Here is a 25,762-nt window from a genome sequence, read left to right as displayed (position 1 = left end):
CCTGGTTTTCCTTGTCTTATCGCTGCCATGTTCTGCTCATTTTGAGTGTCAGCTCTGCCAGAAGGTTTTCTTAGGTCAATCTTGGCGATTCAGGTGTGACATCAATACCTTAGATGTGTCAGCTGAAGAGTGGCCCAGCGCAGAGAGAACCTGTTTCGGCAGGATTAGGCTATTCACTGCCTGGAATTCCATCCAGAATCTGTAATGGTTGGCAAGATCAAGAAGAGGTTTGGGGTTTTATTTTTTTGTGGCTGATTCTTGTAGTACTTACAAACCAACACAAGAGGGTAGTATTTACATAGGAAAGCAGCTCATGAGCTTGGTGGTGAAGAAAAACAGGTACTGTAGAGGCTCTTTCTGTTCCCCTATTTATTTTTCTGCCTTAGGCTGAGTTCAGTGCCGTATAAGTAGACTTCTGCAAGAATGGGATAAATGTACTTGTCATATCAAACCAGTTGGTTTGTGCTAGTTCCCACTGGCAATAAAAATTTTCACACTGGACATTTCTGCTGGTGAGTGGGCAGAGAAGGGCGAGAAGCTCCTTCGTGATCACTCAACATGAAAATTTAATGTCTGTTAGAACCATTTATAAACTGGATTTTCTGCTACATGAAAAACAATGTTCAAAAGATTCTTTTTTTAGATGTAAATGGAAAGCAGAAACTACTGCAGTAGTCAAGATGAGCACAATGGTTACTTCATTGTGTCAACATTAAGTCTAATATACACACGTATGCTAGAATGCTTTTATACTTTTGTTTGGGGCAGCACATTTTGCAAAATTACAAAGAACAGCATGGTTAAAACTAAGGGGAACATGTTTTTTCTTTTTTATTTAAAACAGCTCTGTTGTCTTCATGAAAAACAAACATACCCTCTGTGTGAGAAGAGTGCCAGTGTTCTTATGTTATCCTTTTTTTTTTGGTAGCAATTTACTCAAATCTCCTGAATAGTCACCTTCAAGTTTGATAACTCTAAAGCAGTCTAAGATCAGTGGCAGATAAGTAAGGGTACAAATCTTGGGTATGTTGACTGCTAAGAGCATTCTTAGAGAGTGTGCATCCTGCATGCATCCTAGTGCAGAGAGGCAGGGTTGGAAGCCCAGTAACAAGAACATGTTAATTCTACAGGGCCCTTTGGTAGGGATCCCCACAGGTAAGAGGAAACAGCCCTAGAATGCACCAGAGACAGAGGAATAAAATGAGTTAGCATATTGGTGGAGATGCAAATGCTTGTTCTCCATGAAGCAAGGGAACTCTTCCCAACTGGTCCTCTGTGCTGCTGGATGCTTGAACAAAATTTCTTATCCTTCATGAGCAGGACAGGGTTGGTCCTGCTATCAGCAAATGAATATTAAAGCCCTCTGAGGCTCCTGGGTCTCTGGAAAACCTCTTAGTGTTACTCCCCAGCTATGTAATGGTTGGCATGCAGAGTCAGTCCTGAACAAATCTTGTAAAGTGATGTGAAGGGCAATTTTAATGCTGGAGGAGGTAGGGCAGGGTCATTCCTCTCAGAAGTAGTATGAGGCTTTCTTTAACAGATTGGTGGGGTCTCTAGCATCTCTCTGCATTCTTTCCTGTGTGGAAGGCTGCAACAGCAGAGGGGATCTGTCTTGCCCCTTGATGGGATCAAAGATTCTCTATCCCTTGTCTGCAGCTGCAAGAATAACAGAGGAGAGATGTAGAGCTGCTCCTTGTAAAAGGGTGCAGAGCCTCCTTGAGAGGAGTAACTCCTAGACAGCTGGCCACCTCCCTTGAGTTGGAATGACAAGCTGTAGAAACACTTGACACTAGAAAAGCAAAGGTCTCACCACACCCACATTCTCATCGGTGCCTCACCTGCCACAGGTATGTGCATTCAATTTCCACTAAAAATATCTCAACAGGTTGGAGGGGCAGGAAATAGTCTCTTACTGTGATTACGCCATAAGGGCTAGGTCAGAGGGTGTTTGTATAACTGAAGTGGAATAGGGAGTGTCTAAAGATGTATTTGGTCAAAACAGAATTTGCAGCCAGGTTAAAGCAAAATCTGTAGCTGATCTAATGAAATGTGAGGGGAAAAGAATGGAGCGAGACCTGTCTGTCTCTGGATAAAAGAAATATCAGAAATAGTTCAGAAAATATCAGCACTGGTATGTGTGTGGCTGCATACTTTTGTACATCAACTGATGCCAGTGTGTTTGTTCAGTCAGGAGGACTCTTGAGGGGCAGTTCTGAAGCACATCTCTCTGCACACCTCGAGTCTTTGCACAGCAGGGAGCTGAAGTGGAGGATTAACCTTAGTGTGACGTAAGGTAGGATTGGGCTAACACAGCCTGTCGTTTTTTTGTGGTTGAAACTCAAGTGAAGTTTCAACAAAAACTGCGTTCTCGAAAGATGTTGGGGGGGGGTTGTTTGCAGTTTGAAACAATTCTGCACTTTCCAAGTCCATAATGAGAACATGGTTGTTTATATATTTTAAATAATGTTTTATAGTTTTGATTTTTAATACTGCGTAGATGACTACCTTGGACAGTAAAGAATGGGGATGTAGTGTCTTTCACTTAAATGTTCTAGAGCTAGCAGAAGCAGGACAGTCCTTTGGAGGGGAGGCATAAAATTAAACATTGATGTCAGTGTGGATAACTGACTTCAACATAAGTGAGGATAGCTGCAAAAAGTAGCAGTCCGTGCAACCACACAGTAGTCCAGAGCCGATGCTGTGCTGAAATGACCTGTCTGAAATGGATTTGGTGTCTCGGTTCCCCAGTGCCATGCACCTGCTGCCCAGGGGCTGCAAGGGAAGACACAGGCAGAAAAGCACAGCTGGGAACCAAGGTGGGGAATGCAGGGCTTTTTTCTGTGGTGGCAGCCTAAGCCTGTCTGCTTAAAATAATGATGAGGAACACACAGCCTGTTCAAGGACCTGGCAGCCTGCCTTCCCCCTTGCCCCGAAAAAGTAGAGATGACTAAGAGGGAGAGCTAAGTATGATGACTTTCTAGCAACACCATTAACTTGTGCTGAGAAGAGGCTCAAGTTTAGGAGGGAACTGTCAGAGTAAGAAGTGATTGGGAATCTGGAGGACCTTAGTTTAGAAAGCAGGACTGAAATTAGTACATTTCCAGTTTAGCCAAGCACTGAAGAAGGAAAATATCCACCATACTTAAAAGCCCTTGGAAGTACTTAAAAAGGAATGGAATTGATTGCATGGCCTGTGAAAGACACAGGCAGGTACCAAGCATTTTGATGTTTTATAAATGTGAAGTTGTGGTTTGCCTGCAATGGCATGTGAGGAGCTTCTGTAAACATCCAAGTGAGCAATTCTTGTAAATGGTGCAGAGGAAATGCTGTAAAAATCCAGCTTTGGTGCCAGAGGTAGTCTGTGTAGTCACTGTGAATTCTTACTGCTCTTGCTTGTGCACTTACTAGTAGATTTGGGGGGAAAAAAAACCTGTGACCATGTAAACATGGAGAATCAGAACATAAGTTTCTGACAAACCCAAGCTTTGGGGTTAACTCCTGAGCTTTAAAAAAAAAAAAAAAAAAAAAGTTAGAAGACACTTTCTCAGTCTTCAGATGGCTTTTTTTTCCTGGTCAGACTATGAAAGCTCCTTCTGAATAACAATATTTAAAAGGGAGAGTTAAGGATGTTTCAGTCTTCTGGCACCTAAGAAATGGCAATGGTTGCTTGCTCTCTGGCCCAGGGATCAATACAGCCATGCCTCCAGTGCCGTATCTCTTCCTGAGGACCCCTCAGATATGGAAACTTATGATGATGACAATAGCACTTTTTCTCTGCTTCCAAAGCCCCCCTCGGGCACACATACATGCCTTCCGGAACATGATAATCAAGTATACATCATGTTTCATGGTAGGATGTGTGTTGGACTGTGCCAAGGTCATGTCTAGTTGTGCAATAGGAGACAGTGGCACTGTGCAGTCTCCAGCTATTGACATTGTAGATCCTCAGGGAGGGGTGGATGTTCTTGGAGCTTGTTCAGCACTTTTTCAGGGAAGCATCTATAAGCCTAAAGCTGTATTTACTAGAGGTTAACACGGTGTAATTTTGCATGCTGAAAGGGAAGAGGACTATTTTTATCTTTGCCTTCTCTGCTGGAGGATCCTCATTGTTGCAGAGATGTACATGCTGCTCTGTTGCCTCTCCCTAAAATAAAGTCTAGGGGTAGGACTGTCAAAAGTTTCTGCCTTCCCTTGGGCTTAGTGCTTGATAAAGTTTTCTGAGGAAAGGGAAATGCAATGTGGGCTTTCTATGCAAAAAGAGGGAAATATTTTGTCTTCCATTCAAATCCTAGCAAAGGCAGAAAAAGAACCCTGTTGACAGGCCTCTCACAGAGACTATTCCTTCTGTCCATCACTTCTTCCTCCCTATTTGATATTGTCAAGGAAGGCAGCTTTTTTGGCATGTGTTTCCCATTTGGATTGATTTAAGTCCCCTTTAATCCTCAAGATTTTCACCCACAAACATGTCTCTGTGTAAAGAATGACAAATAGAAAAATTTGCTCTGCAAGTCATCTGTATGAGGTAGAGGAAGGGTTGTATGATAATGTTGAATTGCTTTGGTTATGCTGGCTTTCCAGACGAAAATCGTTCCTTTGTGTGGTTTTTGCTGTACATGTGCTCCATCCCATGAGCAGGGCTAGAACATGGAATTTCTTGGCTTTCATGTAGGAAAAAGTCTTTTGCACAATGAGAGTTGCAGTCACAAAAGTACCTTCTTACCTGCAGTAGCAATGTAAGGGGGCACAAGATCCATGGAGCAAGCCTGGGAGAGAATGTGTGGAGGCTCATTCAATTTTATTTAAAGCAACAGAAATTAAGGTACCCCAGTCAAGCATGTAATTGGATATACTTGGTCTTCTACTGTCTTTATTGTAGCTCAGATGAAGGGAATTTATAACAGGAGATACCCAGCCTGATCTGTCTTTGCCAGCTTCTGTGCTTGATGTATCATCAGCAGGGAAGTAATACTTCTCCCTCAAGATGTATTCAGAATGATAAATTTGCTACTAGTGAGTGATTTCCTATTACTGCTGCTCATGTGTATGCTTACAGGTGTGCTAAACCTTTATCCTGGTGCATGCCAGAGGCTCTCTTTGGTTGTTAAGGACTGGTCTCCAAACACGATCAAGAATATGAAGCAGACAGCCTAACAGACTCCTTTGACAGAGCCCAGGCAGAATCAGCTTTCCATTTCTGCAGCTGCAGACCTTGAGATGCCTCTTGGAGATTCTGCAGAGCTATGGACTGTTTTCCATTGGATACACATACATGACTTGAGTGTATCTTTAGTTTAGGATCTCTACCCATTGGTGAAAATTGTTTTAGTGCTAACTAGGAATCTTGGAGCTGCCTTTCCAATTCTCAAGAAAAATTTAGATAAAAATGCAAACTTTAAAAAATGCAAACAAATTATTGGCTGTGCTCTCCAAAATGGATAACGTAGTGAGGAATGGTTTGTCAAAGATCTATGGAAGAAATGTCAGAAATAGATTTGCTAGTCTGTTCTCTCTAAGATCAAATTTAGAGATCGCCTCATTTCTGCTTGTGTTCAGCTGGCTGGCTGCATCCAGGCTTGCTCATCTCAGCTGAGTTTGTTAAAGAGCCTTTCCTTGCGAAACATGCTAGTGTTTTGTGACCCTTTGGTTCTTGCAAGGCTCCCACTCAGAGATGACTTCTTTACTCCAACTCTACTGCCTCTATCTAGTTCAGAGGATGACTTTTTGAAGATCCATCCTGTGAATGCCAGGCTACCTCCCCTCCTTGAAAATGCCAGTGCTGCTTTCACAGGTCAGATACTGCCACCTGGTCTGGCTAGTGAACAGCACTTTGTGATTAGTGAGGAATCTCCCTCTCCATCAGGGTTATGATAAGCTGATGGAAGGGGAATTGCTGGAATTGCTGTCACTGGTCGTCTTGGTCTTGTATTTGCATGGACTGTTTGTGAGTATGTGACTGCTGTGTTCCTTTGAAAATCCTATAACAGACAGTTGTGGCTATCTTGAATTCAGTAGAAGCAGCAGATGTAGAGGAAGATGTGGCTAGTGCAGGACCCTGTTAGCCTTCTGTTGCTGATAAACCTGTTGTGCAATGGGAAGGCAGCTTGCTGGAGGGCATAGTATCAATGAAATTTTTGGTGTCTTTATCTCTGTATCTTACACAGCAAATAAGACTTTCTTTTTTTGCTAATTGCTCTGTTCTTTCTTGGAAAGGGAGGCAGAGTCCCTGAACCAGCAGTGTTTGCTTGCCTGTGCCAAACAGGACACATGGATAAAAACTGAGAGCTCTCCTCCTTTGCTGCGTTCTTTAGCTTCTCCTACTTGGGCCAGGGCAGCCTCCTGGTGGAAGTGTTCAGCTTTGTTAGCTGTGTCAGCCCTTTGCTTCTCTGATCACCTGAGATCTATAGGACTGTGTATTACCAATTTACACAGGTAGCACAGAAAATGCACAGAGGAAGATGCTGTTCTGCTTCAAAGAACTTGTGGGTTAACATCCAAAAATACGCTGAAGTCTGTAGAGAGTACTGTGCAGTAATTATTGACATGTGAAGATACAGGGATAAAGAGGAGGACTGATGGGGGGGAAGTCCCTCTTATAGCTGGATGGTGAATTGCATGGAGCTGTTATCTCTCTTGGTGGGGAAAAGACCTTTGACAAGTAGAGATCTGAAGCCAACCATGGCTGGGTGACCTTGCTTGAAGTGGCTTCTATGATCTGGATGCTCATCTCCCTGGCCTTCGCAGTGGCAGGACAAATATGTAAATTTCTGCCTGCTTTGCTAAAGTAAGGTAACTGCACCAGAAGCCATGCTGAGCCTTAAAATGAACCTGGGATAGAAGGAAACAGCTTGTGAGCTTGTGTGCTTTCAGCTGGAAGGCTTTTCTATGTGACTGAAGTGGGCAATGGGCTGAGCCCCGCAGCAGAAGCCCTGACTGCCTGATGTACAAGACTGTACTGGTACACCAGAGCAGGTTAGCCTGCCTGCTCAGCATGTCAGCAAAATCTCCCTGCCCAGATAGGCAGAGCTTGCATCTTTCTGCTCTCCTGCATTGTCTGCAGGATGGCATCATTACCCGGTCCACTCCCATCATTTGATCAGGTGAAGCTGACCAAGGGACTCCACTAACCTTTGGAAGCATTCAGTGGTGGAGATCTTGGGGTGGTGGTGCCCGCGGGGGCATGCAGCTGGGGAGCTACCTCTCCTGTGGCTGAGGGAGAGGGAATCTCCCTGCAGGTCCTGGGGTAGGGGAGCCCCTCCACCCAGGAGTGCCTGAGTGCAGCTTCCCTCCCTGCCTTCAGGCCTCTCCACATGGACTGACTTACTCCTTTGGAAGCATCAGCCAAGGCCTCCCTTCACATAATTAACTGGCAACTCTGTGCTTCACTCCTGCAGCTGGCGCAGGCCTGCCAAGTTCTGCTGAGATCCTCCCCGAACAAGATTTCCTCATGCTCAGCATGCCCCAGAATGTGTTGCATTATTAAGCTTCCATTATTGGGTGCTTTTTTGGGTACCTCCCATCTTCTCCCCCCACCTTTAGCCATTCCTGCATGTCTGACTCCCTGCCTTCACCAAGAAGGTCTCATGCATGCATCCCCCTTTCTAAGCACCTTCTGCACTCTGCCCTGCTCACTTCTCCCCAGCCTTGCCCCACCAAGCAGCCTGCAACCAGGTCCCTAAGCTGCCCCAGGGCTGTTTTTTTGCTTTGCTGTTCATGCTGCAGTGCAATTTGGTCCTGCAGACTCTTCTCCCAGCTGATGGACAGGTGCTTGTCCAAGCCATTTGCTTCCAGCTCTGCTTTCCTTGTGTTTTCAGGGTGTCAGGGAGATGTGAGCTGCCTCAGCAGTTCCCACGTGGCTCTCCCCATCTTGATGGCATTTTAGGAGACACCTCTGTGCTTTGAAGCCTCTTGCCAGAGGAAGCTATTACAGCCCCTGTGCAGGTGGAGGTCCCTCCATTGCACACTTGCAGGCATATCCCACTTCAGCCATTCAGGGACTGACTGGGATCTGTGTTCACAGATAAAAAAGGAATGAGGTAAATGAAAGAAAGAAATGGAGATCCTGCTGGGCTCTCTGGGCAAGTGTTGCTTAATAATGTAGGACTGCTTGTTAGGAAGAGATGGTTCATTTATATTCAACAACTTCTTTCAAGTCATTAATTGTATTAGTCTTAAATACATTTGATGAGTAAAGAGAAGGATGGTTAGGCTTAGGGCAAACCTGTCAAACTTTTTTGCTGTCCTGGAAGGTTAGGATACATCCTAACCGGTAACAGGCTCAACAGTGTCATTTCTCTGCTCGATGATTATAAATGTGTAGTTAGGGAAGTCAGATTTCAATTGGCCAGCGGAGGTTTTAACCATGTGTACATCTAGATTAACCGCTCCGGAGATTGGGGATTATCAACTGTTATGTAATAGCAGACTTTTTTAATTAGAACAGGACTGCAACAGATGCTGTGTTTGCTAAAGAAACCAGACTGTCATGTCCATCATGTCATATCCAGAATGTGTGTTTTGTTTGGCAGAATCATGCACATGGATTGCCACTTTCCTTTGCCTTTACCTCTAGTAAAACAACACTACTGGTCAGATGGGTGAATCATTATAGGTTGGATTTAGTTCTTATTTGGGTTGTCAGGTAAGAACCGAAGTTGGTTTAGTTCGGTTCCAGTTCAACACAGCGTCAGATCCACTGTGTGAGTTCAGTTCTGGCTGAGGAAAAGTTAACCCCATGTAACGTAAGATCTCATGGTAACTTCACCGCTATGTACATCATAGCCCTGTAACTTGATAAAGCCCTTGGAGTCAGCAATAATATTGCTCAAATCCATAGCATGTGTGGGATCCCTTCATTCACATACAGCATAGGCTTTTCCCCCCCCCCCCCAAGAATATACCTTGGCTTATCCCACACGTGATGGGACATGTTGTGTGCCAAGCAGAAGGTCAGAGCCAAAATTTGTATTGATTCCTTTTGCCTTTTAAAATGTAAGCACAAATGCAATGAATTTTCTGTGTGATTAAATTAACCTCCCTGCAGATGGAGTATTGTGTGCTTGCTGAAATGTAGCGGCACTGTCTGGTGCCCAACAGCTGCTAGGTTTTACCCTCAGGTGAGGTCCCATCCGCAGCCAGGGATTCCTGGAAAAAGCACTTTACAGCCTTTTCAGCAGAGCTGCTTGTGTGCCAGTTGGTATTTCATTACTGCAAACAAATGTCTGTTATGAGAGTTTGTTAATAATGAACAAGGAAGGGATTATTGGGCAATACAACAGCCATGGAAGAGGAGAAGAACCTGCTGTGGGGAGGCTGAAGCTTCCCTTTGCCATATCATGCACACACCAAGAGCCATGCCTCATCTCTGATGCTTTCCTGGATTGCTCATACCATTAGCTGAAGCTGTGTTTGCATTTCTGAAGAGGTTAATTGGCAATTAGACCTTCACTAAACCCTTCCCTGGGGTATGACTGTCACTTAGGGGGAGTCACTTTTGTTTACCAAGAAAACAGCCAGGGCTGCTGGGTTTGGAGAACAGCAGGGCTCCCACGGGAGAGCTTGCTTGTCCTTCCTACCCCAGGGCCAGGAGGAAAGGAGCACAGCAGGGCCAGGCCAGAAAGGGGCTCCTTAAGTTGAGGTTACTGGTCCAAATTGAAGCACATGCTCTCTCTCCATACTGCTAGCCAGAAGCTTTGTAAACCTCCTTCCTTCCAGCAAAGTCCTTTCCATTTGGCTACTAATAATGGTTGCACACTGATGTTTTTCTCTCTAGCTTAGGGCACCTCCTGGGTTGTCAAGAAGGTTGGAGGAAAAATAATCAAGGCCAGAGACTTGGCAATTAGCTGTATTCTCTGTCTAGTTCAGACCTCACCTCTTCCCAGCCGTGGGCACAGCATCTAGGCTGGAAGTTCCTGGAGTACATAAGTTTCTACTTCACATTCAACAGTGTAATGCTCTTTTCTAACCAAGCACTGCTGCTTGTTTAGATCCGTGCAAACATGGTAAGTTTACAATACCTTTAGTGACCATGAAGTCAGATGGCAGATGTCCCCACAGGCTTATCTGAAATCGGGAGAGGAGTTAAATGAAGGTGTGAGGTGAGACAGAGCAACTATCCCAGCAGCAAATCAAGAGACACTTTGAGTCCTGCCAGCTGATCTGAATCATCAGTGGAAATTTCCATTTGAACTTTATGTGGAATGATGGGGTTTTGGTTAAAGGAGTGAGAAAGAGTGTGTGTGTATGCATCTTTATATGTGCGACTGAGTGTTTAAGACTGCATATTTGAAGAGTTATTTTTTTCTTTGCATTCATCAGAAGACTTAAAACAGTAAGAGTAGGATTTTATGCACAGACTGCATTTTCCAGTCAACTCTCCCTTTGAGATTTCCACTCTTTATTGTGATAGAATTAAAGGGAGGATAATGAAATGGATTACATTAGGGCCTCAGCTTCAGTTCTCAAGTACTTAATTTCTCTGGCTAGCATTCAAATCTATGGCCTCAAGTGCTCCATCTTTACAAAGTGCAGCCACTGAACTAGACAGCATTTAAAGAGTGCAGATCTTTCAGATGTGGCTTCACAAAGCAAGCAGAGGGGTCCTATTGCAGTGTAGCACATGCTAAACATCCTGCAGTGAATTTTCTATGGAAAACCATTTTCAGTGGCACTCCTGGGTTATGATTGCAGTCTCTCTCTCTGTCTCAACCTGTCTGCTATCATTTCCACCAACAGCACCCTCGCACCTTGCAAGTCCTGCATTTTTATCTAGTTTTAATAGATATTGCAACAACGGAGGAAAAAGCGCGGCAGGCAATGCAAGGCTGGGTGCGGCTGGGCTGCTATGTGTGCGTGCTTGCGCCCAGGTATGCATTTTTGTGTGTGCTTATGTGCCCACCGAGATTAGGCAGAAACTGCAAGGAAAGGCATCATTTTACAGAAGCAAGCAGCTGGAGCAGGAATGCTATCAGGCCTCTTAAACACACCCATTTAAACTTATGCCTTAGTGAAGCAGAGAGAATAGAGCACTTTCCCCCTCATTTTCCCTAAGTACAGCTACTTGAATGTGTATCATTATGTCATAGATTTTTATGCTGTTTTGCCAGATGGAGCAGGCATGCACCAAATGAACATTGCTATGTCCGTTAGGGAGCTTAATGTTACTGGTGATACTAGGAAGTTGGAGATCTCGTAAAGCATCGGTTGTGATTAACAGGTAGGACAGGAGGAAACTCGAAAGACCTTCATGTTGATGCAAGAACTGATCGCTCCTGACAAATATTGCACCAGGAGAATCATTCCAGAAAGGGTTTTGGTGGGAGGAGTGAAGAGCTGAACTGTGGTCCTGGGCTTCTGCTGAGGCAGTATCTGGGGATACTTATGTGCCTGTGTTGTCCTCAAGGTTAGAAGAGCAACCCACTCATCTTAATGTACAACATGATGGCACAAGTGGTGGAAGGAGGCCTGCATTCATCATCTTGTACCAAGTGAAAGTGCCCAGCAATGTGCTGGCCTTTTAAATGGAGCATACCGAGCTCTGTTGCCTAGCAAGCCCTATAACCTCCACCCACCATGAGGGTCCTAGGCTACCACCTGCACTCCCCCTGCGATGGTGGGACACAGTGCTGTCTGTGCATGCCTGAGGAGCACCAGACCTCCAGGCTCCCGGGACATGCCATCTACCTGTGCCAGAAACCAAGTGCTTCCAGGCTGCTGCTGTCTGCAGAGCAATTCCCCTGGCTCCTGGGTTGCCAAAGGGAGGGGAGTCCTTAGGGTTTGAGCGAAAAGGTATTTCTTGCATGCTGAAAGCATGGCCCTAGCCCTACCCTGATGAAACACACATTGTGGTTTTCTCCCATCCCATCTCTGAGTGTTTGCAAGGCTGCATCGGCCTTTTTGGCACATGTGCACTGGGCTGGGGAAGGACTGCAGTGTGGGCTGAGCTAGGGCTTCCCTCATGGTTGCTGACTTAAGAGTGCTTGAGCTGCCCTGAAAGGCATCTGTGGAGTTTTATGGTCATATGTAATTATGGCCAAGCAACAAGCTTTACCTAGGGTGAACTAGAAAGCAGAACTGAGGTGTTTGCTTTATAAACCATTTATATGTATAATCTGGCAACTATTACTCACATTCCTGCCAGGTCAGCACTGGCATAGCACTTCCATCAGGCTCCAGCTCAAGACAAGAGAAACACAGACCATCTCCCCCCACCTCCATCTGCCTGAGCTTTGCTGCCAAGCACCTGACACCCCAGAAGACGAAACTGTGCAGACAAAAAGCTCGTGCTCCCAGGGCTGCAGTAAGACATTCTTCATCAGGGCTAGCACCAAAGCCTTGTGTATTATCACGTTCCTTGGTTACACTTCCCTGAAGCCTGACTGGGGTTCCCAGGGACCTACGTGGCTCCTCAGCAGCTCTCCAGCTCCAAGAGGTGATGCTGGGTGTTTTGGCACACAGCGATCAAGAACTGCCTGACCTGGGGACCTGCTCTAAACTGCAAGAAAATATTCAGGAGCAATAGGCTTACCTTACAATTGTTCCTTATATTTTTCTCCCCCGCTGCCTATTTCCTTCAAGAAAAATCAGAGCATCGATTAATGATTAGCCTTGGTTGGATAACACAGTTCAACCAAAACTGCTGGCTGATCCCAGGCCATGGTTCTGCAGTCAATAACAGATTTGTGCACAACCATATCGCTCAATAGAATGTGTCTGATTAAGATTAAACATGTAAATACAATTGTATTTTTGATAATGTAGCCAGGACAGACAATATTGAGCTTATGTCAGCTTTTATGCTGGCTGTGTGGGTACACAGATCTGTACCAGCATGAAGCTTGTTGATAAAATATAAAATCTATCAACACCTTTTTTTTTTCCCAATGAAGTCTAAAAGGGAGGAGTGATTTATGGTGGATCTCAGCTTTGTTTTGTGTCGTTGCGGTGGTGTTTGAGGAGCAGTAAAGCAGAATTTTCTGTATTGTTGAGCAGGGAGTTTTTGTGTGCAACCTGATTCCCAGGAATGCTGCTTGCACAGCAGCAGTTCTCTGCAGAGCCTCTTACCCAAGGCATTGCTGACAGGAGAAATCAGCCTCAGACTCCAGGGCAGGATGGCTGTCTCAGAACATCTATTGCCAACAGCCACCCGTGCAAGAGAGGGCCTAATCCTCTCGCAGTGAGAATCTCAGCCAGTCATTTCAACCCCGCAGTGTGGAGTGGAAAAGGAGGGAAAAGGGAAAATTACTCCAGGCACAGTGGGCAAGGAATACCGAAGGGAGCACTATTAGGAGCTAGCAAGGGTACCAAAATGAGGACTGACTGGCACGCAGGGAAAGCAAAGGCTGGCTCGTCCTGGAGTGCTTTGCTTAGAGTCTGGCTTCACGAGCTAAAAATGCAGCCAGACATCCCCTCTCTCCTAAATCATTTCCCCAGCCTTGGGATCAGCCTTTCTGGGAGAGAGAAAAGGCAGATTCTCCTGGATCTCCCTTGGCATGTTTTCCTTTCTGGGGGTATCAGGCAAGCCACCGGTTGGTATGTTTTCAGATCCCTTGTTTCCTGAGAGTTATGCACTTCTCCCCAAATGTCTGTCTATATACAATACCCACTCATCCATAGCAGCGTGACTTGCTGCTTTGGGAACACACCAGCACAAAATCAGATGAGGTTAATGCCATAAAGGAGCCTTCTTAGGTGCTCTGGTAAGTGGATGGGTACGGGATACCCCCAGGAAACTATGTCTAGAGGAATGGCTCAGTTGTTGTGAGTGAAATGTTTATCAGCATACTGTTGAAAGTCCTAAAGGAGGTGATAAATCTAATTTCTTTTTTAACTTGCTCACAGCCTTCAAGAGCACCAGTTTAGCTGTATGAAAAGGCTCAAAATGATCACAGCCACAGGTGCTCTTAGCTGCTTTCCACTTATTTCTGCCTGTTCTTGCTCCGGCTTCCATGCTTGTGGAGCATGAAAAACAGTGTGACACCTGCCCCTGTGGCATAGGAGCAAGTCTAAGGCATGAACTCAGCCCAGTTTCGGCGGGTGCTCCAGGAGCCACCCTGTACCCCTGGGTTTCCAGGTACTAGGCTGGCCATACCTGGGATTGCATACAGAAGTGCTCCTGTTTGCAGCACAGCAGAGCATTATGTTCCTCATGGAGGACCAGGCAGTCCGTTTCCATTACGTTTCCAGAAGCAGGGTCTTCTCACCAATTTGGGTGCTCTGGCAGGTAATTCACAGGTTTGAAAGTTTCTGTTTATAGGACATACCCACTAGCACTGATTTCAGTATTTTAACAAGTCTCCTTGCCCTTTACTTGCCCAAATCTCTCCCCCTCCCAGTAAATTATGAATGTCCTGTACCAAGAATCTGGGCATTTAGGAGCCAGGAAGAGAAAGGGATTGGCCAAAACCTACTCATTTAAAGAAAGGAGCTTCTTTGAGAGGAGGCAGCAATCAACACTCAAAGCAAAGCAAAGCACATTGCTGTTACATACTAGAAATGTTTATTTTGTCCCTGAGACTGAAAATGGCAGGGAGCACAGCATGCAGTTTGGAAAAGCTGATGGCTGCAGAGACAAGTAACAGTTCTGAAGGGCGCTAGTGTAAGTTTCTTTTGCAATTTTTTTAGATAACATTTGCTTTTTGGTGCCACACTTTTAATTTCCAAAGGAAAAGGATTCAGCTGTTAGACAGGCGTTTTGGTAATCCTTGGGTACATGCTTTCAGAGCCAGAGCACAAGTGATTCAAGGACAGGACCTCCAGGAGAAAGCCCAGTGTTATGCAGGGGCACCACGTGTCCCTTTCCAGAAAGGACACCCCCTGCCCTTGTCTTCGCTCCTGTCTAAGGCAGAGGTGCTCCAAGCTGGCTGCCTGGACTGAAGACCCATCACCTCTGCACCAGGCTGTTTCCAAGGGTGTCATAATGTTTATATCTAAACTGCTTGAAGGACGAAGGAAATGGATGGGGCAGGACAGGGTGGAGGCTGTTCTAATGTTAGCTCAGTATGACTGTGATAAGTGCTGGCAGGGGGGATTTTTTCAGGGAGTGAGGCCGTTCTTGTGTTGTCAATGTACTGCACAGGTAGCTAAGCAGGAGGAATGACACAAACATAATTCACAACGCAGCCAATACCAGTGACTAAAAATAAACATGTTATTTAGACACATTCCACAGCGCCAAGCACCGTCTCTCCCCAGGCATCTACTTGCTTTATTACTTGGCTTAATGAGAGATACTAACTCAGTCCCTGAACCTCCCAGACGTGCTCTCTCCCCCAGACCTGGCTGAGCTGAGCGGGGCTGCAGCACTCACCCTTCTCTGGCTGCTCAGCCCTGCGGCACTGAAGCTGGCCCAGGGCACAGTGGGCAGCACTGGGCATTGGCACCCCACGGGAGGGAGCGGGGCCAGGCAATGCCAGCAGCGAGAAGGGGAAAGGAGTGGAGCTGACACAGAGGGAGAACCCAGCCTTCCTCCTCCTCCTCCTCCTCCTCCTGCTGCCCGAGGACTGGAAGGGGAGGTGCGGGCGCCTGTTGCCTGAAGGGGTCGGTCCCTGCTGCCATCCCTGCCACTCCTTGTCAGCCTTAGCTACTGCTCCTTCCCATTCATCAGCAGCCAGCTTGCTTGTCCAGGGCTGCAGTATGGCCAAAGCAAGCTGTTTTGCTACCGACAGCCTCCCACCCAAAGGAACTTCCAACGTTAACAGCGTTTTGCTACTGGATTGTGTTGAAATGATTTTGGAGACTTGCTATGCAATTCAGCTGACAAGTGTAAAGATCTGTATCTAAATTCATTATCTGGTCTCCCTTCACCTCTGTTGGAGAGAAATAGATACTTCTCAGGTGTGATTTGGTTTGTCATGAAGCAGGTCAGCTGAAACTCCCCTGGAAGTGCCTCTTTCTCTCCAACTATAGGGGGAATCTGGATGACTGCCTCCAATGAAGAAGTCTGCTATGTAGACACCCAGGAGTCAACCTAATTGCCCACACACTGGTGCCTAGGACCATCTGCGATCCCCTGGGTTATTCAGTGTGAGCTGATGCTCCAGAAGGGTAGTTTCCCCCAGCTCTTCTACCCTATATGCCATCCCTGTGCTGGTGACTGAGTTGCTGGTGACTGAGCTACAGTACCTTCAATGAACTATTCGTCTATGCTGATGCTGATGCACAGAATGAAATCCATATGGTGGACATCTACATCTAGGTACCTATATATAAGCTGGGCATCTCAGCTCTGAAGTAGCTAGTGGAAATTCAGCACTCAATCCATTAAAAAGGTGATTTGAGATGCCTAAGGGTATCCAAAATATCTGCACAGGACTGCCAGATCTGATACAGGAGGTATGGGAGACCCATGTGCTCCTGGAGTGGTTCCTGGAAACTGAGCAGGATACCCTGTGGCATCTCAAATGATGAGGCCCCAGGCAATCCAGCCAAGGACACCTGGGAGCATTTCAGCGCGCACAGAAATAGGCACCTTCATCTAATCAGTGGGGCCAGTCCTTCTGAGCTTTTGGCTGTTTGGGAGCTGAGGCACCCAGCTCACATTTAGGTAACAACCGTCAGACATCTAAATTTAGGTGCCTCTATCTGCAAGTTGCATCCCGTCCCTAAAGTGAGGTGACAATCATCTCACCTTTCTGGTGTGATTGTTGTGCCATTTGTACCCACGTAGACCAGCAATGCTTCACCACCCTCCGTGGCACAGCATGAGGGCCATGGGCACCATTGCTGAGGCTACCTACCAGGAATCAGCAGCACTGGGGCTCCTAAGTTGCTTGGGATGGTTTTTTTAAAATTAGCCCTATTTATTAGCCTTTTGAAAGTGCAGGGTGTGTTTGATGACTGACTCTCAAGGATTTCTTAGGCATTCTGGAAAATGGTAGTGTTACTCTTCTTATCTTTTCTTCTCCCTCCCCCTGCCCTGATATAATTTGACATGCTGCCTTCCGTGGGGTTTTGTGTGTCTGTGTAAATGTAGGGATGTAGCTGGCAGCCCATAATGTGCTCTGACAAGATGCAAATAGGCTGGCGGTGACCCGTGACCTTTGAAAGCTTCTCGGGATGTCTTCCTAGACAGGCTGGGTCCCACTGAGCGGGTGCTAAACTCCTCTCCATCACTCCTCCTTTCCTCCTCTCATTTTTCACAACTGCCTCCTCCTTGGCTGGCTCACTAAGTCTGGGACCTACTTTAAAGTTGAGATTAATTTCATGTAAAGAAACCTGGTATGTCCTTTCCTACGAAGCCTCAGGATTTCACACTGAAATGAAAAGTAGGAAGGACACGAGGAGCTGTCCCAGGGCTCAGCATGGGCTGCCCCGCAGTGACTGCACCGAGCGTTGCCTTTCACTGGATGAGCCACTCATCCCTGCAGGCCCTCGGGTGCTTCTTGGGGGGGTGCAAGAGAGGACTCTCTTGTATGTATTCCGTGGCAGTCTCTGCAAGTGACATTTGAAAGGGATCGGCACCCAGAAATAAGCCAGGGGCCCTAAAACAAACAAACAAACAAAATTAATATGCAGATGAGACAACCACGGGCAGTCAGAACTCAGCACGGATATGTAATGCTGCTCCCCCGGTTTTGGGAAGGAGCACAACCTCCAGAGAGCAGGAGGGATTTCCAGGCTTAGGGGCTATATGTAGGGACTGAGTGCTTGGTGGGGATAGGCCCTGATGTCAATTCCTTAATCAGAATAATAAAATTCTCCCAGTGAGTAATATTTAAAATAACAGACGAAGTCATGGACACGTTGGAGATAGCTGGGGCTTTTCATGGGATTGTGCCGACAGGTGTGTCAGGCCAGAGGCACAATGTAGAGCAAGGGGGAATTCGTCATTGCCTTCATTCATTAACCGTTCGGGCCAGCAATTTGGACAAAGTGACTTAGCACTCGTGAGCAGACAGAACTGCGCCTTCGGAGAGCAGGGCTGGGCTGAGCGAGACACCAGGAAAGGCAAACCTCCCTTTTCAGGAAAAGGAGCCGGTGGCTCTTGCTGGCAGAGGTGGAAGGGACGAGCGGAGCAGACGTGTCCCCACAGCGCCCAGCGAGAGCCCCGAGGAAACCGCCTCTGGAGCCGGGCTTGCAGCCGCTCTCCCCCCAAGTGCTGTGGGCCCGTTTGCATCCCACAGCCTCCTCACCTTCCACCTTGCAAGTGGTTATCTGCCAGGAAAGCACGCAAAGAGACAAAAGGCTTGGAGCAGGGAAGGAACGCAGTCCCTATTCCTAGCTACAGTCCCCACCGGAGTCAGGCAGGGGAGCACCGTACCAGGCGCTTGGCTGAGTTCAATGCCATCCCAGGGCTGGGACAGGCAGCAGCTCCATCTCCACCCCGACGCGGGGGTGAGTGCCCCGCTGACGTCAGGAGGCTTTACTTCATTTCCTGGCACGGGACCATATTTTCATAGTTGTGTGCTGTCGGAGAGGAGAGGCGGTGGAACTGGAATAGGCGTGCTCAGGCACACCTCCTCAGCCCTCCAGGTGTTAAAGCTCCCTGAGGAGGGTGAGCGCGGGGCTGCTGCTTGGCCAGGGTTACAGAAGCGGAGGTGACTGTGTTACTGGTGCACTGGGAATTTGCCTTTTCTAGCCGGAGCCTCCCTGTCACCTTCTCCAGGCAGGACCCAGAAAGGTAATTCAAGGCTATGTCCTACAGGATCCAGGGTGGACCTGGCTTCTGCAGCTGGGGTGGGATGGCGTGCCAGACCGTGGGTCTGGGGGGTGGGAGAGCAGGGGCTTGGGGTGCCACAGCGAACGGAGAATGCTTCCCACCCTTGACTCTAACATGGGATTGCCAGCTGGAGCAGGGGGAGTTACGGCAGACTTTCCTGGGAAATGATTTGAAATTTGTGGCTGGATGGGTGTATTTTATGCACAGGTATCAATGAGAGAGGAGGGGGAAGACTCAGCACTAAAGTGAGAACCCTGATTTGGGGTAAGCCGTGAAGTTACCACAGCACAGGCTCCCTTGCCCAGACTGCAGAGCCCCTTGGAAATCCCAGACACTTCTGTAGGTGCTGGGTGAGCAAACTCAGCTTCTGGGGGGCGACACTCACCCAGGAGACAGTGCAGAGATTCTTCGTGCCTCAGAGGACATCCACCCTGGAAAAAAAAGAAAAGGGAGTAAAAGTCAGTGCAAGTGGCCAAGTTCTCCAAGGCAGCGAGGTTCTTCCCATCCTATTTGTTCCAAGGGCTGTGGCAGGCAACTGGGGCAAGTACCACTTGCAGTAAGCGCCGGTCAGGACCCAAACCTCTGGGTGTGCTCAGTGCTGCCCTGGGGGCTCACGCTGGGTCTCTGAGCTCTCCACCTGCCCCGACAGCAGGCACCAGTCTGTATCTGCCAGAGCTGTGAATAGATAAGCTAATCTTATCAACAGTGAATGTCTGTGGATAAAACTGTAGCATTTGCTCTCCAGATTTTCAGAAAGGTTCATTATTTATTACTCACAAATGTCCAGATAACTCAGCTATTTTTACAAGAGATCATAAATCCCCAAAATTTTGTGAACAATGATTTGTGAAAACTCCTGCATGTGTTATTCACTAATTCCATTCTCTCCACGGGAGGCCAGAGTTCCTGCATATTTGAATGATTTGCATTTGATTGTAGCCAGCTTTTTGAAGAGCTGCACATCTCCTTTTACGCAGTGAGGTTAAAAGCTGGAAAAATATTCCACCATTTATAAGCAGGTCGCATTGAGGCATATGTGGGGCTGAGAGTGAGTCAGTGATATTTTCCCCCTTCATTCATTCCTTGATTAGATCAACTGCCATTTACTGAAGATTCAACCTACACTCCCCAAAATCTGCTGGAAGGGTTTTAGAACCAGCCTCATAACTGCAGTATGTTGTCCTGGAGGGGGGAAATCAAGAAAAATGGCCTGGCAAGCACTAAAGACTAAATTTTGCAAGGTTGACTTTTTTCTTTATATATCAGAAAAGAAAGCCCTTGGTTTTCCAGCGTGGGTCACCATTAAGGCCAGATTCCTCCATGTTTCATGCTGATATTGTATCTAAACTCCCATTTTTATAGATTTTAGAGACCTGAGACTAACTAAGCAATTTGGTACCTAGAGAGCAGTACCTGACCCCTGGGATCTAAACTCAGTCAGTGCCTGCGTAATGGGCCATGAAGTGCTCAGCGTCCTCGTGCAGTGGTTTCTGCACGTCTCAGGCTGCCAAGGAAGTAGGCAACTTAATTCCCCTCGGCGATGGGCAGAGCTCACCTAAACAGCCCTCTTATCCCCTGGCGAGACGGGCTTAAACCAGGCTTACTCAGACAGCGCTGAGCTCCTCATGACGAGACAGCAGGAATGCGCTGGGTGCTTTAGAGACCTTGTCCATCCTCGACTCGTGGACTCCTCAAGCAGTAACTTGGCGGTTACTTCTCATGCAGTGAACAGCATTAGCTCTGACATGTCAGGCCTCCAGCCAGCACAAGGCAGTATCTCGGGGAGGGGACCGAGGTCTTTGAGACAGTTCTTACTGCTGCACTGTCATGAAGAAGGAGGAATATGAGTTTAGGGCTCATGGTTGGTGGCCTGTATTTGCTATTTAATTTGGAGTGAGAAGAGCTATTCTGGAGGCATTCAGGTTGGTAATCTGCAGGGTAAAAGGTAGTTAAAGTTCCCCTTCTTTCGTACCCATAAACCAAAGCCAAGAGTTTTTCAGAGAAAGCAAAAAAGGGAAAAGAAACAGTAATGAGTTTCCTGGTTTGCATTGCTCATCTCTGAACCTCACCAGTACAAGGTACTGATGCTGTCTGAACTTGTCAAAAGAGCGTAAACTGTATTATGACTAACTGCTGCTCTTGTATCACAAAAGTGACAGCTCAGCCACAAAAGCTCAGTCTGTGCTGCAGGGCACCGAGCTAATGCCTGCTAAGGCGCCTCGCTTTCTCCCCACGCTCCTACAACATTGCACAACCGCAGGCACAGCGCAGAGGACGTGCGAGGTGAACTGCCTCCTGCGAAGGGGCTTGGCTTGCCCTTGGTGGAGAGCCGATGCCAAACAAGGGGATGGCTCTGCTCCCACAGCCCCACGTCCTGAGCACTGCGGTGTCCTTGCCCAGTGAGGTGGGGGTCGAGGTCGGTCCTGCTCTCCTTCCCCACTGCTGGCAGCACCCGGGTGGTTGATACGACAGCCTGTGTCTTTTCTTCTTCTACAGCTCTGGGGAAACATTTCACCGGGAGGTTGTTCAGGAAGGCGAGAAGATGCCAACGTCGGCTCCCCGAGGCTGCGGCAGCATCGATGCTGACTATTACCTACTCTGTGACATGGAGAACGCCTGGGGGATTGTCCTGGAGTCACTGGCTGCAGCTGGCGTCCTCATCACCATTTTCCTCATCTGCTCGCTCTTCTTTCTCATCTGTAAAGTCCAAGACAACAGCAAGCGGCACATGATCTCCGTCTATTTCTTCTTTCTCTTAGGCACGCTCGGCATTTTTGGTCTCACTTTTGCCTTCATCATTCGACTCAATGACAGGACTCGCCCCACTCGCTTCTTCCTATTTGGAGTCATCTTTGCTCTCTGCTTCTCATGCCTCCTCACCCATGCCTGCAACCTCAACAAACTAGTGAGAGGAAGAAAGCCCTTCTCCTGGCTGGTGTTGCTGCTCCTCATTGTTTCCTTTGCCCTGGTACAAGTCGTGATCAGCATTGAGTACTTGGTCACCATGTTAGTAAACCAGAAAGACAAATTTCTGCATATGTCCGCGGAGGAGACCAACAAGGACTTTGTCATGCTTTTGATCTACGTGCTCTTCTTGATGGCTCTGACCTTCTTGGTTTCCATGTTCACATTCTGTGGGTCATACAAAAGCTGGAAGAGACATGGGGCACACATCTTTGTCACTATCCTGTTCTCCATTGCCATTTGGGTAGTGTGGATCACTATGCTCACAAAAGGCAACACGGCTTTAAGCAAACGTAGCTGGGATGATCCTGTCGTGGCCATTGCTCTGGTGTCCAATGGGTGGATCTTCCTGATAATGTATATCGTCCCTGAAATTTGTTTCCTCACTGCCCCTCTGAAGCTGGGGGACTACCCGCCAGAAAATGACTTCTGCCAACCCAAGTTCATAAAGCAGACAACTGGAGTGGACAACCGTGCCTACACCCAAGACGAAATTGTGCAAGGTACGATGAAGTGAACGACTCCAGTGTCCCCCAACCCTAAGCACACATGCACCACTCATGAGCTGAAAGGGGTAGGAGGGCTACAAGAAAAGATTTGAAGAGGATGGATAATTTAGAGGTAGGAAAAAGTTTCAGACTGATGAAACTTCAGAAATGCAAGTGAAAATGAATCTCCAGACAAGAGGGAAAAGAGTAAGGACCAATGCAAAAGCCAAAGATGTGTAGGAGGAGTGACTGAGTAGGAGACTTACTGTGTGTCGGGGCTGAGACATAACTCCTTATGATTCTGTTATGTCTGGGAAGTCCGTGTAAAAATTCGGGGGTTTTTTTGTCTCTTAGAAATGCTCCAGCTCTTCAGACCTCTCCAGGTTATACCTTGGAGATTATTTATTCCAGTTCTGATCTGGTTCCCATTATCCATTTAAAAATGAAACCCATTATCCAAATAGGAGGCAAGGAGGTCTTACTTTTCTGTATGGGTCTCATGCCTACCTGGACAAAGCAAAATGTTTTATCAGTTGAGGTTTCCCAAATCTATGGGTAGGAGATGTGACTGCACTCCCCATGGATCTGCTATGGAGATCACATTTGTCCCCTGGAGTCAGACCTCCAGGTTTGTAAATAATAGCCAAGAAAGGCTGTGCTTTCCCAGGGAATACTGCAGAGGGGGCCGTGGGCATGCCAGTGGGAGGGATTTGGCTGGATGATGACAGTAATTGTGAGGCAACGGGAGGTGTCTAAACTCCAAGGCCACCTGTGTCCTGTTATTTACAATACCATTCATTCCTGCTTTCATAAGGAAATATTTAATGTCACCCACCCGTGGATTTTAACCCATTCCTGCCTGCATATCGCATAGTTCGATCAGTCTAAAAGCAGCTGCTAACGTAGCCACAGGCCCTTTGATTCTACCTTCATGTGGCATTTCCAAGCTACCACCTAATGCTAACTCACTGTCTTTCCCCACCTCTTGTCTTGTGACTCAGGAGATGCAGGAGACCTCAGCTACTCCCCATACTCCTCTCACTTTCAGATGAAGGTAAGTTCATTCCCCCCTTCACCCATTTCACCACATGTAGGCTATTGTTCAGGCACTGAAGCGAAGGGAAGGAGAAGGGGCAAAGACAAATGGACCTAGAGCAAGCTCTGTGGAGGCAGGCAGGTGCTTTGCATGGAGCCGGGCGATACCATGGCTTGTGTTCATGGAGGTGCCTGTGGTTGGGGGGAGCGAGCTGTGACATGCCCAGGGACATGGGGAGGCAAGAGGGGCCCAAGGCAAAGCCTGAGGTTGTGGTTTTCAGTGCTTCTGGATTTGCCATCACATAAGTCGTCCGTTCCTGCAGTAGTCTGTGCCCTTCCCTCAGGAGATTGTGCTCCTTTCCGCAGCCCGTGCCCTGGATGTATTCCCACTAGCAGTCACTGGAAGTTGCAGTGCAGATCCAGAGTGGGCAACCTGCATGTCCCCATGTCCATTCACCAGTCCTCCTTCAGACCACAGCCTAGACAGGTCTAGTAGCTCACATCACGTCCCCACATGTCCTCCGGTGACATGTCTCCATCAATGGTTTGTTCTGCCAGGATCCTCTTCCACGGCCCCATCGATCACACTCTCAGGAAACCTTCAGCTCTGTTTCTCCCTCCCCTCTTTTGGTTTTTTTTAAGCCCTATTTTATTACTTCTCTCTAGTTTTGAAAGCTAAAGACTTCCGTGCTTCCTTTGCAGACCATTGAACCCCAAAATGAATTCTCCATCCCTCGGCCCAAGGCCCGGACAAGCCCGTACCATGACTACACTGGTGGGAAAGGCCCCATGTAGCAGCTCCTTGGCGAGCAAAGAGACAAAGCGCCCGTCAGCAGGGGTGTGGGGAATGGGCCACAGGGTGACAAGTGGGTCGATCCTGCAGAAGAGACTGAGTCAACCCACACCGGCAAAAGAGGAGAGGAGAGGGGTCCTCTTTTCCCCGCTCGGGCACCCCTGTAGCACCTCTCATTCCTCCAACACAGCTTTCAGACACCGCTCTGGCCATCCTGTCCCCGCTCACTCTGTTTCTCTGTGGGATGGAGCTCATCTCTTCTGACAGAGGAACGTGCTGGGAAGAGCCTGTCCTGGCCTATTTTCAGCAGGAATGCGGTAGGGCTAGAGCAGCAGGAAGATCATCGTCCGGGTCTGCGCCCGGCTCTGCCCCAGCCAGGACGGGCTCTGACCAGCTCGCGGGGATGCCTGAGCCCTACACCTGATGGGAGAAGAGGTGGGAGCAGGAGCATCAGCCCTACACATCCCCACTCCTGCCCACTCGTGAACACGCCTCAGGTACTCCCAAGGACACCCTATCTATCCACTGTTACTTTCATGCCCACTCCCAGCCCTGCCTGGCTCTCCTCCAGAGATCAGTGGAGAAGAGACAGAGAGGGAGAGAGAGAAAGAGCAGTCCTTTTTATTTCTTCATGTTCACTTCCAACCCGTTCCTCATCACCTAGAGACCACAGTGGAGGGGGGGAAGGAAATTTAGACATAAAAACCTCTACACCTATTTACCCTGACACATTTTCTGCTTTCTGCTCCAGCATCAGCCTCTCTCCCAGCTCTGACTCCTGACCACGCGCCCCAGCCGAGCTCCCCAAGCTGCCTGCCCACCCCTGCAAACCCTCCCTCCCCACCCCTGTCGCCCCAGGCTGTGATCCCTGCGGACAAAACCTCTCCCATGCAGCAACCTGCAATACCCTGGTGGGATTTAAGCCCGTGCACCTTGGAGCTCTGCCTCCTCCCAAGTGTGTCTGTGGCATAAACACAAACATTTCCCAAGCAGCGAGGTTACGGAGGGCGGACGCCCTTCTTCCCGCGAGTGAGCTATCCTGCGCGTGTGTGTGCGTGCATATATGTGTGTGTGCGCGTGTGCGTGCTGTGTGCGTTCCGCGTGGACTGCACCCTGGTGATGAACAATACGTCTGCAGAGCTGAATCATTCTGTAGCCTGCTTTGCATTTGGTAAATAGTTTTCCATGATATTTCGTATATAAACACACAGAGCTCTCCAAGTGGGTGTGTATGGTACACTGGTGTCTGACACAGCTATATATATTTATTTAGTACTTTGTATGTGGAATATTTAATTAATAAAAACCCAAACAGCCTGACTACGAGAGACTGATGTTCTTCCATGGGAATATGGAGGTGGGGTGACAGCAAACAGCTCTCCATCGGTTAGAGTGGGCCACCTGGGAGACTGCAGCTGGGGGGGAAATGGCAAAGAGATGCTGGCTTTGTGGACCAGAGATCAACTGCTTGAGGGTGCAGAGGACAGTTAGTAGCTTCTCCATGCTACTTTTCTTGAATAAAGCAAGCTGATTCAATGTTAGAACTGCTTAAGAAATAGAAACCCAAGCCACAGCAAGCAAATGCAGGAGGAAGGATGTGATCTTTTCATCACTGCATATGTCTGTGTCTGCTGCATCTATATTCCTGTATTTATTTGCTTGTGTCTTGCTGGGTACTTGCATAATCAAGAATAAGAAAAGAGCTTGTACACATTTAATTCAGCTTGTGAAAATATGTATTTCTGATGTTCTGAACACATGTAATATTTTTATTTGAAAGTAGAAACAATATCAAAGCAAAATAATGGTGATGATAATGATAATGAT

General features: G+C 47.6%; 1 protein-coding gene across 4 annotated transcripts; it reads left to right on the top strand.

Moving 5' to 3' along the window:
- Nucleotides 1-95: 95 nt before the first annotated feature.
- LOC104319962 (retinoic acid-induced protein 3) lies at nt 96-25,255 on the top strand. 4 transcript variants are annotated; one of them, XM_009921944.2, is made up of 5 exons: nt 134-227; nt 1,657-2,293; nt 21,152-22,122; nt 23,109-23,161; nt 23,845-25,255. In XM_009921944.2, the coding sequence occupies exons 3-5, from the start codon at nt 21,198-21,200 to the stop codon at nt 23,935-23,937; spliced, it is 1,071 nt and encodes a 356-aa protein (XP_009920246.1). In that variant the 5' UTR covers nt 134-227; nt 1,657-2,293; nt 21,152-21,197; the 3' UTR covers nt 23,938-25,255. The 4 variants fall into 4 exon arrangements, 3 of the variants coding, with proteins under 3 accessions (XP_069629677.1, XP_009920246.1, XP_069629678.1); XR_011322622.1 differs by lacking the exon at nt 1,657-2,293 and having other exon boundaries at nt 96-227; nt 21,152-22,240; nt 23,845-23,912; XM_069773576.1 differs by lacking the exon at nt 1,657-2,293 and having other exon boundaries at nt 96-227.
- Nucleotides 25,256-25,762: the final 507 nt, after the last annotated feature.

This window comes from Haliaeetus albicilla, chromosome 28 (genome assembly GCF_947461875.1).
Source record: "Haliaeetus albicilla chromosome 28, bHalAlb1.1, whole genome shotgun sequence".
Lineage (NCBI taxonomy): Eukaryota > Metazoa > Chordata > Aves > Accipitriformes > Accipitridae > Haliaeetus > Haliaeetus albicilla.
The sequence above is the reverse complement of the archived record's forward strand: the minus strand, read 5'-3'. Positions and strand labels throughout refer to the sequence as shown.